Here is a 13,401-nt window from a genome sequence, read left to right as displayed (position 1 = left end):
CTTCTGCTCTGACAGAGGCCCCCAAAGGCCCGGAATGGGCCAAAGAAAGGGAGCAAAGAGGCAGTAATTGTTCCCTCTGGGATTGACTACCTTTCTCTTTTGTAATCCTGAGGTCTATCAACAGGCATAGGTCCCGCTGAGCTTATCAAATGGTGTAATGGCCAGAATTCTGGAAATATCTTGGGAGCACACCCAGAAACATCTGGCTATGGAGGATGTGTGGAGATCTTGTCCAACTCCCACCACCCCCCTCCCCCAACCCCATCAGGAATTTAGATGGATTGTAAATGGGATAGAAACCTAGTGAATCCAGTTATCCAGATTCTGCTCCACATTCAAACTCCTCTCCTCCAGTCGAACTGCATGCTTTGCACCCTCCAACCCTCTTGGAATTTCAGGCGCTTAGTTTTTCAGTTGAAAATCTACTAACATATTATCAATGTATGTCATTACCATTCATGGTTATTTATGAGTCTCATTTGTGAAAATATATGCTCATACATCGTGATTGATGTTTCCACCATTCAGGACCTATGAAGAAAGGTCCTGTTCCTGAGCAATGGGGCAAAGATAGTTTTCCAGTACAAACTGCATTTTTAAAAATTATTTTTTTCCACCCATATTGAATATTCTTTTCATCTTGACTTTTGAGGAGTAACTTTAACCCCAAGGTGGGCTCGGGGCGGGAGGGTAGTCAAAGTTGTAGATTTTAGCAGCAGGACCACAACCCAGCTCCAACGTGCCCACTTCCGCGTTTAACCCAGGCACGTTTGGATGCGCGCGCATTCGAAACCCGGAAGTCCCGTCCCCAGTTAAAGCCGGTGGGCGGATGGTTAAAGGGGCAATGTATCTCATTGAAATAGTTGAAGTATTTAATATTTTGTTGATTCTAATTTAACCTCACCTGCACGGGTTTCCTGGGGCTCGTGAATATCGTCCAATGAGAGGAGGTGCGAAGGGCCAGATCCATGAGGTGAGTGGCTTTATAGCACTGCTTGTGGGCCAGGAGGAGCAGGAATGATCCCTCCAGGCCCAACAAGTTTACCTGCTGCGATTGGACCCCCACGATCATCCGAACCCCCTCCCCCAATGTCCGAGACCCCCAGATGGTAGACCCCCCCCCGATGGGAGACCGCCCCTGATGGGAGACCCCCCCCCGCCCCGATGGTAGATTCCTTTCCCCAATGGTAGACCCCCTCCCCCGATGGGAGACACCCCCACCAATGGGAGACCCCCCCTCCCACCTCTGACTCTTCCAATGACTCCCGACCTCCAACTCTTCTGATGACTCGATCACCTCCCGGCCCGCGATCTTCTCCACGGCAACCCCCTCCCCCACCCTGGTCTCCACCTCCGACATCAGACACCCCCTCCCCCCCACCTCCCCTCCCCCCCCCCCAACGATGTCCTCCACAGCATCCTATTCCACCCCTTCAGCAATAGGACCCTATTAGATTGGCTTTAGATACAGGGAGAAAATCAATTTGCTTGTCATTAGACACTAAATAAAAATGTGGTAATAAACCCACTCCAGGTTACTGATAAGAAAGAGAACTCTATGAACTCTGGTATTTTGTAGTTGGCAGTTTTCCATTGTGAATTTTTAAAATTTGTTTGTTTTGTTAGACTGCCGATTTTCCAGAAGTGCACGGAAACCAAGGGATAAAATCTAAAAAGGAGAAGCACCAATCCGAAAATAATGAGGTACCGCCAAAAAGAAAGAGAAAGAAAAGACCACAGGATTATTGGACGTCTGGTAAGAATGCAGCAGTTTCTGATAGATTTGTATCTTCATAAGAAAAATAACACAAAAAACTTTCCAGAATTTCCTGAAGTTCAAAAATCCAGATTGGGGCCAGAGGCATTGGAGTAACAAAAGCTTGTTGTTCTCAATGTGGTGACACATCTTATTCTCCTCATTGAAACACAGGTTTAGGTTTACGCAGTGCCCAGTTATTAAAAGGCATTGTTGACCATCAAGCATTTAATGGACGCAGACATAGAATTCCCAGACTGTAACAGAGCTGAGGTCTTGATAAGGCAGCTGATGAAAGCAAGTTGGCCAGTAAGCAGTTTCTTACTCTTATTAATGCAAGCCAAAAAGACCCAATCCAAGAGAGGCTGGCATAGGAAGAAGAAATGGAAATATCTTCCAGATGATGGAATGTGAAGACAGGTGTAGAGATGGGTGTGTGCAGCTTGCACAAACAGTTGACTCAGATTAATAAAAGTCTATGCGCGCTAAATTGGGCCGTGTAGCGCCCGTTGTTTTGGCGCTTCACGGCCTCTCCGACATCCAAGATGGGATCTTGGATGCGCGTGCACGTTTCCAGCGGGACGTGTACCGGACGCCATCTTGGTATAGGGGTTAGTGCAGGCGCAGATAACGAACGCTGGAATCATGTAAAGTAAGGAGAAAATGGCTTCAATCAGTGTGCAATGCTGATTTAAAGTGATAGACACCATTTTGGGACTTAACGCTCAACTCAACGCACAGTCTTAACCCTGACCATCTGAACGTGCCTTAAAGTGCCTGGAGGACCCCCCACCAGCGCTATTTAAAGGGACCATGCAGGATTTACAGGTTATTGGCTGGATTATTGCTTCTGGCTGCTGAGACATTTATAACTGTTTTTGGAGGTCTCGTAGACTTGAATACTAGGACGCGGGGGCATAGCCTAAAATTTAGGGCCAGGACGTGCAGGAGTGAAGTTAGGAAATGCTTCTACAAGGAAAAGGTGGGAGACGTTTGGAACGCTCTTCTGCAGACGGCAGTTGATGCTAGCTCACTTGTGAATGTTAAATCTGAGATTGATAGATTTCTGTGAACCAAGGGTATTAAGGGATATGGGGCTAAGGCGGGTATATGGAGTTAGGTCATAGGTCCATCATGATCTCACATAATGGTGGAACAGGCCCGAGGGGCTAAATGTCACTGCCATTTGCTGCCTTCTGATATGTTGCACCTTCTCCTGCAAGAAAGCAGGACGTGTGTCTGGGTGATGTGCCTGTCATGGTTGAATAACTGCCGGTGTGTGTGGTCTGTGAGTTGTGGGTGCGCGGCTTGCAACAGTGGTAATGTGTAAGTGTGAGAGGAAGCATCTGGTTGGAAGAGTTGAGTACTGATGGAAAGAGTTTGATGGTATGTGGGTGATGGGGGGTGTAGTACGTGGTGCAGTTGGTAGGAGACACCACTTGACAGTTGACCTCACTCACCTTGACCACTCATGTCAAAGCATTGAACTTCTTCCTGCACTGCATCCATGTTCATGATGCTGTGCGCCTGGCATTGACTTCGTCCCCCGCTGCCTCCCACTGCCTTTTGGATATATGTCTGGAGGGCCTCTTGCACCCCCCCTCCCCCACCCCACGGATATAGGATGTCCCTCCTTCTGTCCACCTCTTGCACCAAGGTCTCTAGTGCATCAGCAGAGAACCTTGGTGCACGCACTCTCGCAGGTCTGGGACCAACTCAGATCGGCAGATTGGTGAGGTCTGGCGTGCAGATTGGAGGATGTGGGATTTGATAATGCGCAACCTTTATTCAATGTTTTAACATAACTCATCAGTGTATAAACATAGGGATGGGACCTGCATCTGTGTTTTACGAGTGCGATGTCTGATCTCCGTTCAGACTCCGTGCAGACAGTAGACTGTTATTTTCAGCAAATAACAGATACCAGCTACCTTTAAGAGATTTCTAAGAAACATCCCCCCTTTAAGAGATTGAGCTCCCACTGATGGTGGAAAGTGCGAATTGCATTGATTCCGCGTGCAAGGCCCGGAATGAAATGTTGATTGCAGGTGAGTCCTCGGGCTGGTCAAAAATTACGTCCTGCCTGCGCAGGGGGTCATTGGGCGTGGGGTAATAACATATCACGCTAACACCCAAAAATGGCCTTTATCCAATTTTTCCCCCAAAGAGTTTGCTTAACCCGAGGCATCTGAACAGAATGTGCAGAATTACTGCAAGTGATTATTGCATTCTTTCTTGCTGGTCACAATGCACTCAAGGTTAAAATTGGTTACTGCTAGCTATTTCTGAAAGCTGCAGAGAATGTACATTAGAGTCTGCTATACCAAACGCCTTGATGTGCTGGCTTGATTGCTGCCATTATTCTTGGATTGTGTTTGGAACTGATTAATGGATCATGCCATTCTATCCCATTACAAGTGTACTGTGGGGCTGTGTAAAGTATATCTTTGATAGGTGATTGTACTGTTGGGACAACCGTCATTTCAAATTTTGTCAATGTCTGACCACCTAAATGAAATTTTGAGATATCCTTTACTCTGGTATAGTTTCAAAGGAATTTGGGGTAAGATCTTGGGTGATATTTCATGAAGATCATAATCAGTCAGGTGCCATCTTCTAAGGATGGCTCCTTTATTTGTTATATAGCTATCCGTTACCACAGAGTCCTCTGACTAATCTTGTACCCATGATGTGGAGATGCCGGTGATGGACTGGGGTTGACAATTGTAAACAATTTTACAACACCAAGTTATAGTCCAACGATTTTTATTTGAAATCTACAAGCTTTCGGAGGCTTCCTCCTTCCTCAGGACAAGGAGTGAAGTGGAGCATGCATTAGGTGGGTACTATATTCAGTACCCGTGCTGCCACAAAGACAGTGTCCTCCAAAATTCTGAACTGCTGGTCCCCAAAGGAACTCTGCCAGATCACATCAAAGTATTGCCCAGATTCAATTAAGAGCAAGGAATGCACAAAATGTGGAAATTCCAAAGCACAGGAATCTTGCACAAGGTGAGCAAACTTGCCATTTAACAGTTATTTAACAAGCTCAATTGCAGTTATATCTCTGTTGATCCCCAGCAACTACCATAATAACATAGGTACAGCACAGGAGGGAGCCATTTGGCCCATCATGCCTGTGCTGGCTCTTTAACAGAGTTATCCAATTAATCCCATTACCCTGCTCTTTCCCCATAGCCTTGTAATTTTTTTCCCTTCAAGTTTTTATCCAGTTCCCTTTTGAAAGTTACTATTGAATCTGCTTCCACCATCTTTCAGGCAGTGCATTCAAGACCATTAAACTTGGTGCGTAAAAAAATGTTTCTTCATGTCGCCTCTGGCTCTTTTGCCGATCACCTTAAATCTGTGTCCTCTGGTTACTGACCCTTCTGCCACTGGAAACAGTTTCTCCTTATTTACTTTGTCAAAACCGTTCATGATTTTGAACACTACTATCAAATCTCCCCTTAACCTTCTCTGTTCTAAGGAGAACAACCCGACTTCTCCAGTCTCTCCACATGACTGAAGTCTCTCACCCCTGGCACCATTCTAGTAAATCTCTTCTGCACCCTCCCTAAGGCCTTGACATCCTTCCTAAAGTGTGGTGCCCAGAATTGAACACAATATTCCAGCTGAGGCCTAACCAGTGTTTTATAAAGGTTTAGCATAACTTCCTTGCTTTTGTACTCTATGCCTCTATTAATAAAGCCCAGGATCCCATACACTTTTTTAACAGTCTTCTCAACTTGTCCTGCCACCTTCAAAGATTTGTGTACATGCACCCCCAGGTCTCTCTGTTCCTGCATTCAGTTTAAAATTATACCATTTAGTTTATATTGCCTCTCCTTATTCTTCCCACCAAAATGCATCACTTCACAATTCTCCGCGTTAAATTTCATCTGCCATGTGTCTGTCCATTTCACCAGTCTGTCTATGTCCTCCTGAATCTGTTACTATCTTCCACATTGTTTGCTACATTTTTGAGTTTAGTGCCATTTGCAAACTTTGAAATTAAACCCTCTATACCCACGTCCAGGTCATTAATATATATCAAAAAGAGCAGTGATCCTAATACTGACCCCTGGAGAACACCACTGTATACTTCCCTCCAGTCTGAAAAACAACCGTTCACCACTACTCTCTGCTTTCTGTACCCTAGCCAATTTTGTATCCACGCTGCCACTGTCCCTTTAATCCCATGGGCTTTAATTTTGCTAACAAGTCCATTATGTGGTACTTTATCATTTGCCTTTTGAAAGTCCATATACACAACATCAACCGCATTATCCTCATTAACCTTTTCCATTACTTCATCAAAGAACTCAATCAAGTTAGTCAAACACGATTTTCCTTTAACAAATCTTTGTTGACTTTCATTTATTAGCCCATACTTTTCCAAGTGCCAATTTACTTTGTCCCGGATTATTGTCTCTAAATGTTTCCCCACCAACGATGTTAGGCTGACTGGCCTGTAATTGTCAAGTTTATTCTCCTCCCCTTTTTTGAACAGGGGTGTAACATTTGCAATCCTCCGGTCGTCCGGCACCGTCCCCATATCTATGGAGGATTGGAAGATTGTGACTAGAGCCTCTGCAATTTTCACCCTTACCCAGTAACCCAGGATGCATCCCATCTAGACCGGGTGACTTTTCTACTTTGAGTACTGCCAATCTTTTAAGTGCCTCCTCTTTATCTTATCCAACATCGCTACTACCTCCTCCTTTACTGCTACAATGGCAGCATCCTTTTCTCCAGTGAAGACAGATGCGAAGTGTTTATAAAAGACTTTTGGGTTCCCTTTTATGTTAGCCACTAATCTATTCTCATATTCTCTCTTTGCCCCTCTTATTCCCTTTTTTAGATCTCTGTACTTTCTGTATCCAGCCTGGTTCTCTACTGTATTATGAACCTTACTTTTGTCATATGCCTCCTTTTTCAGTTTCATTTTAATCTCTATATCTTTAGTCATCCAGGTAGCTCTAGCTTTGGATGCTCTTCCTTTCCCCCTCGTAGAGATGTGTCTATTCCGTAGCCGAACCAACTCCTCCTTGAAGGTCTCCCATTGTTCAATTACTGTTCTGTCTACCAATTTTTGATTCCAATCCACCTGGGCACGCTCCCTTTTTAACTCACTGAAATTTGCCCTCCTCCAGTTAAGCAAGAAACTTTGAACAATGTGCAACACACAGGCAAATAATGAGTTACTGCTCACATCAGAATTTCCTCTAACTTGACCTTCACTTTGCCCATAGGTTAAAATTGACCTATGAAGGAATTTCTAACCAATAGCTTGGTATCGTATGATCCCCTTGATTGAGTTACAGCTTTTTAATGCTTTCCTCAGGCATTTATTTTTCTATCATAGAATCATAGAAAGTTACGGCACAGAAGGAGGCCATTCGGAACCATCGTGCCCATGCAGGCTGAAAAAGAGTTATCCAGCTTAATCCCACTTTCCAGCACTTGGTCCGTAGCCCTGTAGGTTACAGCACTTCAAGTGCACATCCAAGAACTTTTTTAATGAGTTGAGGGTTTCTGCCTCGACCACCCTTTCAGACAGTGAGTTCCAGACCTCCGCCCTCTGGGTGAAACAATTTTTCCTCAGCTCCCCTCTAATCCTTCTACCAATGCCCCCTGATCACTGGCCCCTCTGCTAAGGGAAAAAGGTCCTCCCTATCCACTCTATCTAGTCCCGTCATAATTTTATATACCTCAATTAAATCTCCTCTCAGCCTCCTTTGTTCCAAAGAAAACAACCCCAGCCTATCCAATCTTTTCTCATAGCTAAAATTTTCCAGCCCTGGCAACATCCACGTAAATCTCTTTTGTACCCTCTCTAGTGCAACCACATCTTTCCTGTAATGTGGTGACCAGAACTGTACTTAGTACTCAAGCTGTGGCCTAACCAATGTCTTATACAGTTCTAGCATAACCTCCCTGCTTATATTCTACGCCTCGGCTAATAAAGGAAAGTATCTCGTATGCCTTTTTAACCACCTTATTTACCTGTCCTGCTACCTTCATGGATCTATGGACATGCACTCCAAGGCCCCTCACTTCCTCTACTCCTCTCAGTATCCTCACACTTATTGTGTATTCCCTTGCCTTGCTTGCCCTCCCCAAATGCATTACCTCACACTTCTCTGGATTGAATTCCATTTGCCACTTTTCTGCCCACCTGGCCAGTCCATTGATATCTTCCTGCAGTCTACTGCTTTCCTCTTCACTATCAACCACACGGCCAATTTTTGTATCATCTGCAAAGTTCTTGATTAAGCTCCCCCACATTCAAGTCCAAATCATTAATGTATACCACAAAAAGCAAGGGCCTAATACTGAGCCTTGCGGGACCCCTCTGGAAACAGCCTTCTAGTCGCAAAAATACCCGTCAACCATTACCCATTTACATTTCATCCGAGCCTGGTGATTTATCTACTTTCAAAGATGCTAAACCCCTTAATACTTCCTCTCTCACTACATTTATCCCATCCAATATTTCACATTCCTCCTCCTTAACTACAATCTCTGCATCACCCCCTCTTTTGTGAAGAAAGACGCAAAGTATTCATTAAGTACCATATCCACACCTTCCACCTCCACACATGGGTTACCTTTCTTTTATCCATACCTACCTATATCCAATTCTTTTCTGTATGGTTTTTAAAAGTTCTTGAGTCAGTTCAGGAAATACTATGGTATCTTTGTGAAATTAATTTTTTGTCCAACTGACCATTTGCCATGTTGAAGAAAGATTTTCACTGGAGGTAAAATCCCAAAACTGGCAACTCTGCTTATTTATTGTGGGAACTGAATTTATAGCTACATCTGCTAGCTCCAAGTTATCTGGGGCCTGGGAAAGCATTGCCATAAAATCTAACCTTCACTCTGGCATTTACTAATAGTGAATATGTGCAGAGAGGGTGAGGTAGTCATCAGACTGTGATTTTACGCACACCTATTATTCACAGTTGATTAACTACAATATGATTATGCCACTGGAGACAGTGATATCAGCACAGAATTCTTTAAAGCACTTGTTAAACAAGAGCTTTATTTACTTTCAATTCAAAACAAAATGTCATTTTGTAACTCTAACATTTAATTAGTATCGCATGAGATTTTCTGCTAAAACACGTGCTGCATAATAAAGATAAGAGATTACAATGTGCCAGTTGGCTTACTGTTTCAGAAAAGTGACCATTTCTTGTTGAATTCAAAGATTGAATGACATTGTGAAAAGCTAAGAAAATATTTTTTAGATTTTTGCCCAAGGGCAGGGATGATCAAGCATAGGAGGCTGAAATGCGAGCTCATTCAAACTTGTGTGGTTCTGTAAAATTAAGTCAAAACCAAGCCTGATCAGGTTTAGGATTGGATCTGCACAGATTAAAATGTTTCCAATGGCAAAATAACACTATGGAGCCAAGCCAAGTTTTTACTTTGCTGTTGAGCTACAGGAAGCATCTGACCATTTTAGCAGTGCAGATCTGGCTTTGATCCAGAAGAAGGCCATTCAGTCAGTTCTTTCAGAGTTGGGGCTTGAAAACTTAACTCTTAAAAACAATTATCAATTAAACATCACACTTGAGAATCAGACTTGTAGTTAAAAACTACACAAATGGAAGGTATTAGCACTAAAGGGCGATGTACTAGGCAGGCAGGCAATCTCCTACTGTACGGTCGCATTTAAAGAAAGAAAGAACTTGCATTTATATAGCACTTTTAATGTCCCCAGAACATCCCAAAACATTTCACAGTGTCCAATGAATTACTTTTGAAGTCTAGTCACTGTTATATGAGAAAACATGGCAGCTAATTTGCACACAGCAAGGTCTCAAGATCAGCAATGTGATAAATGACCAGTTAATCTGTTTTTTGGTGGTGTCAGTTAAGGGATAAATTTTGGGTAGGACACTGGGAGAAATCTGCTGCGCCTCTTCAAATACCGCCATGGGATCATTTATATCCCCTCAATAGGCAGCTAGGACTTCAGATTGACATTTCATCTGAAAGACAGCATGTCTAACAATGCAGCACTCGCCCAATACTGCATTGCAGTGTTAGTTTAGATTATGTTCCCAAGCCCTAGCAGCGGGGCTGGAACCCATGTCCTTTGTGACTTAGAGGCAAAATGATACTTCTACATCTGTAGTGTTGGTATAAGCAATATTGCTTTGCATCAATGCTGCAGTTATTGTGTAAGTGCAGCTTGAATCTGGAGTCAGGTCACTAGAATGAAGCAGAATAAGATTCCCTAGAGCAAGGAGTCTCACTCTGTTTTGCTTCAGATAGTTTGGGCCATTACCCCTGATTTACACCACACAAGTTTAGAATTGATATAAAACCGAAACTGCTTTGCACTGACACTAGATTGGTAGTGTAAATGCATCCTAATTGATGTTGAATTCCTAATGGAATGCTTTTCTGAAACCAAGCAGCAGTTCAAGAAGGCGGCTCACCACCACCTTCTCAAGGGCAACTAGGGATGGGCAAAAAAGTATTGTGAAAATTAGAGTTGGCTTGTACTATAGGTGTGAAATTTGATAACCCATGGATTAAAAGCTGTTACAAACAGGAATTTCTGCCTTGCATGGTACACAATTTTAATGACAAGGCTGGACCAGAGATGAAAGTCCATGGAGTAAACAAAAAATTGCATCAGTAATTGCAAAAGATTATAATTATTAAACCTTGGAACAATCCAAGGCTTCTTTTTACCACAACTAACCACCTCCTTAAACATCCTCTCCTCACCCCACTACCCTCAACTCAATACAAAAGGCCATGAAGTCTTTTGTCTCCAAAATCAAGCCCATTCATGCAGGTGTCTATATTGTTTTTTCACCTCTTCCTCTCACCCACACTTCCAACCTCACCCCAGTCCCCAACCCACATCAGCCAAGAATCCCCATATGTTTGCAGTTTCTTGCCTATCTCCACACTGGCCCTCTTAATGATCATCTCACTCATGAAACCCACCTCCTGCTTGCTCGATCCCCTCCTTACTTAACACCTGAACACGTAGCTCCTCCACAGCTCCTAGTCTCTCATTTAATGGTGAGAGACTAGGGGCATGATTTTAGCCTGGAAAAACGGGTGGGATGGGGGGGGGGGGGGCAGTAAAAATTGCAAAAAGCTAAAACCCATCCCCAACCCGCCTCCAACCCCCCCATTTCCGGTTTTCACGGAGGCGAGACATGGGATGGCAACCAACCTGCTCTCAGGAGGCAGGTCGGACATTAAAAGCTTTTAATGAGTTTGCGGGCCTCCATTTTCAAAGCTTTTTTGATTTTAGTCTCTGGTGGCTAGGATTCCCGGGCTTTCTTCTTCACATCACATGAGAGGAGGCAAGAAGGCCCAAAACTGCCGGCAAGTGCCTGTATAGCACAGCTTGTGGGCCCGGCGGAGCAGGAGTGCTTCCCCCAAGCCCAACAAGCCTACCTGCAGTGACCACCCCCACTATCTCTGACTCCCTCCCAGCCCACGATCACCGACCCCCCCCCTCACCCAACGATCGCCAACCCCCTCCAACGATCGCGACCCCCCCCCCAATGATCGCAACCCCCCCCCCCCCCTTCAATTGCCACTCCCCCCCCCCCCCGGTGACTGATTCCCGATCCCCTTCCCCCCCCCCCCCCCCCCAGTGACTGACCCCAAATTCCCCCCTCAGGTGACTGGTCTCCCCCCTCCCCCGATGACTGACCTCCGATTCCCCCCCCCCCCCCCGGATGACCCCCGGTGACTGAGCCCCCAATTCCCCCTTCCCTTGATGACAGATGGCCCTCCCCGGTGACTGACGATCCTCCCCTGATGACTGACCGCCCCATGACCCCCAACCCCCCCGTGACCCCCCCCAATCTAACACGTACATGAACACGTCCTCTTCCTGGTTGTTCTTCGGTCCGACTGAGAGCCAGCCTGTCAAAATCATAAGGACGTCCAGGAAACCCATACTTCCAGATATCCTGACAGGAATTCCATCCCCATCCCCGGGCTAAAATTATGCCCTAGGAGTTGTCGAGGAGGAAAGGGATTTAGGTATCCATGTACACAAATTACTAAAAGATAGCACAGATACAAAAAGGCTAATGGAATGTTAGCCTTTATCTCAAAGAGTTTGGAAAACAAAAGTGAGGAAATTATGCTTCAGTTTTACGGAGCCTTGGTCATCTGGAGTACTGTATTCATTTTAGGGCACCGAACCTCAGGAAAGATATATTGGCCTTCAAGGGTGTACAGAACAGATTCACCAGAATGATGGCAGGGCTAAAAGGGTGAAATAGCAGGATAGGTTGCATAAACTTTGTTGTTTGTATTGTGTTAGAAGGTTGAGGGGTGATCTAATTGAGGCATTTAAAATGATAAAGGGATTTGAAAGGTTAGATATAGAGAAGCTATTTCCTCTGGTGAGGGGATCCAGGACAAGGAGGCATCTCCATGGGACTGCCCTTATATGGATGTAATCCTACATATCCAAACTCATCAGTTCATTTCCAGCAATGGCTTCTTTTCCCTTCTGGAGTACCCCAAAGGATCTTACCTGGCCCCCTCCTCTTCCTTATCTACATGCTGCCCCTTGGTGATATCATCTGTAGGTTCAGGTTCAGTTTTCATGTGTACATTGTGTACATTTGTGTTCATTGTGTCTATCTCTCCACTACCTCACCTTACCCTCAACTGCCTCTGTGCTGCTAAACTGCTCATCTGACATAAGCTTTGGATGAGTCACAACTTCTTCCAGCTTAACACCAGGAAGACCAAAGCCACCTTCTTCAGCCTTCGCCACAAACTCCACCCATTTGCCAATGATTCATTCATTCTCCCTGGCCACTCTTGGGCGAAACTGGACCATTCACAATCTTGGCATCCTGTTGATTTTGTGCTGAACGTTAAACCCCACATCCTAACTATTCACCTCTGCAATATTGCCTGTCTCAAGTCAGTGTCAATGTACTGAAACACTTAAAATGCCTTTCTCATATCCTTGCTGGTATCTGAGCCTCCTCCTTCCATAAATTCCAACTTTTTAAAAACTCTGTTCCATGTATGCTGGCCCTCTTCCCCATCAACCACATCCTCACTGACGTACACTGGCTCCCCGTATCCAACCCATTAAGTTCAAAATCTTTGTCATTTGTTATAAATCCCTCCATGGCCTTGCCCCACCTATCCATCTTCAATCTTGAGCAATCCTATATCCTCTTCTGAATGCTCCGTTCTTCTGACTCTATCCTTCTGTGTCTCCCTTAATGCCTTAGCCCCAACACTGTGGCAGAGCTTTCAGCCACTTTGGTCTTTGGAACTCCATCTCTAAACCTCCACTTTTAAAAACCTCCTAAGACTTATCCCTTTGACCAAATGTTTGGTCATCTCTCCCAATCCCTCCCTTCTTGGCTCAGTGTCTCTTTTCTCCGCACTTATTTATGAAGCAACTTGAGATGTTTCTTTTTTTATTATAGATGATATATAAATGCAAGTTGTTGTATAACTCACTGCAACTCACAATATTTTACACACATCATTGGTGAGAGATCCTCCATTGATTATTATTAAATAATGGAACTCCTGTGGCATTGCTCATGAATAAAAATTAAAATAGGAGTAATTGAGAATATATACAAATAAATCTGTGCCCCTCACCCACT

At 44.4% G+C, this 13,401-nt stretch overlaps 1 protein-coding gene across 5 annotated transcripts in view; it reads left to right on the top strand.

Annotated features, from left to right (window-relative positions):
- The window catches only part of rbbp8l (retinoblastoma binding protein 8-like), a 72,174-nt gene that overhangs the window by 45,462 nt on the left and 13,311 nt on the right, over nucleotides 1-13,401 (top strand). For all 5 annotated transcript variants that reach the window (XM_068000778.1, XM_068000780.1, XM_068000781.1 and 2 more), the window contains one exon: nucleotides 1,627-1,756. In XM_068000778.1, the coding sequence (XP_067856879.1) occupies nucleotides 1,627-1,756 (130 nt within the window). The remainder of the gene's footprint in view (nucleotides 1-1,626; nucleotides 1,757-13,401) is intronic.

Source organism: Heptranchias perlo, chromosome 19 (assembly GCF_035084215.1).
Source record: "Heptranchias perlo isolate sHepPer1 chromosome 19, sHepPer1.hap1, whole genome shotgun sequence".
NCBI classification, from domain to species: domain Eukaryota; kingdom Metazoa; phylum Chordata; class Chondrichthyes; order Hexanchiformes; family Hexanchidae; genus Heptranchias; species Heptranchias perlo.
This window is presented reverse-complemented; position numbering and strand designations above follow the sequence as displayed.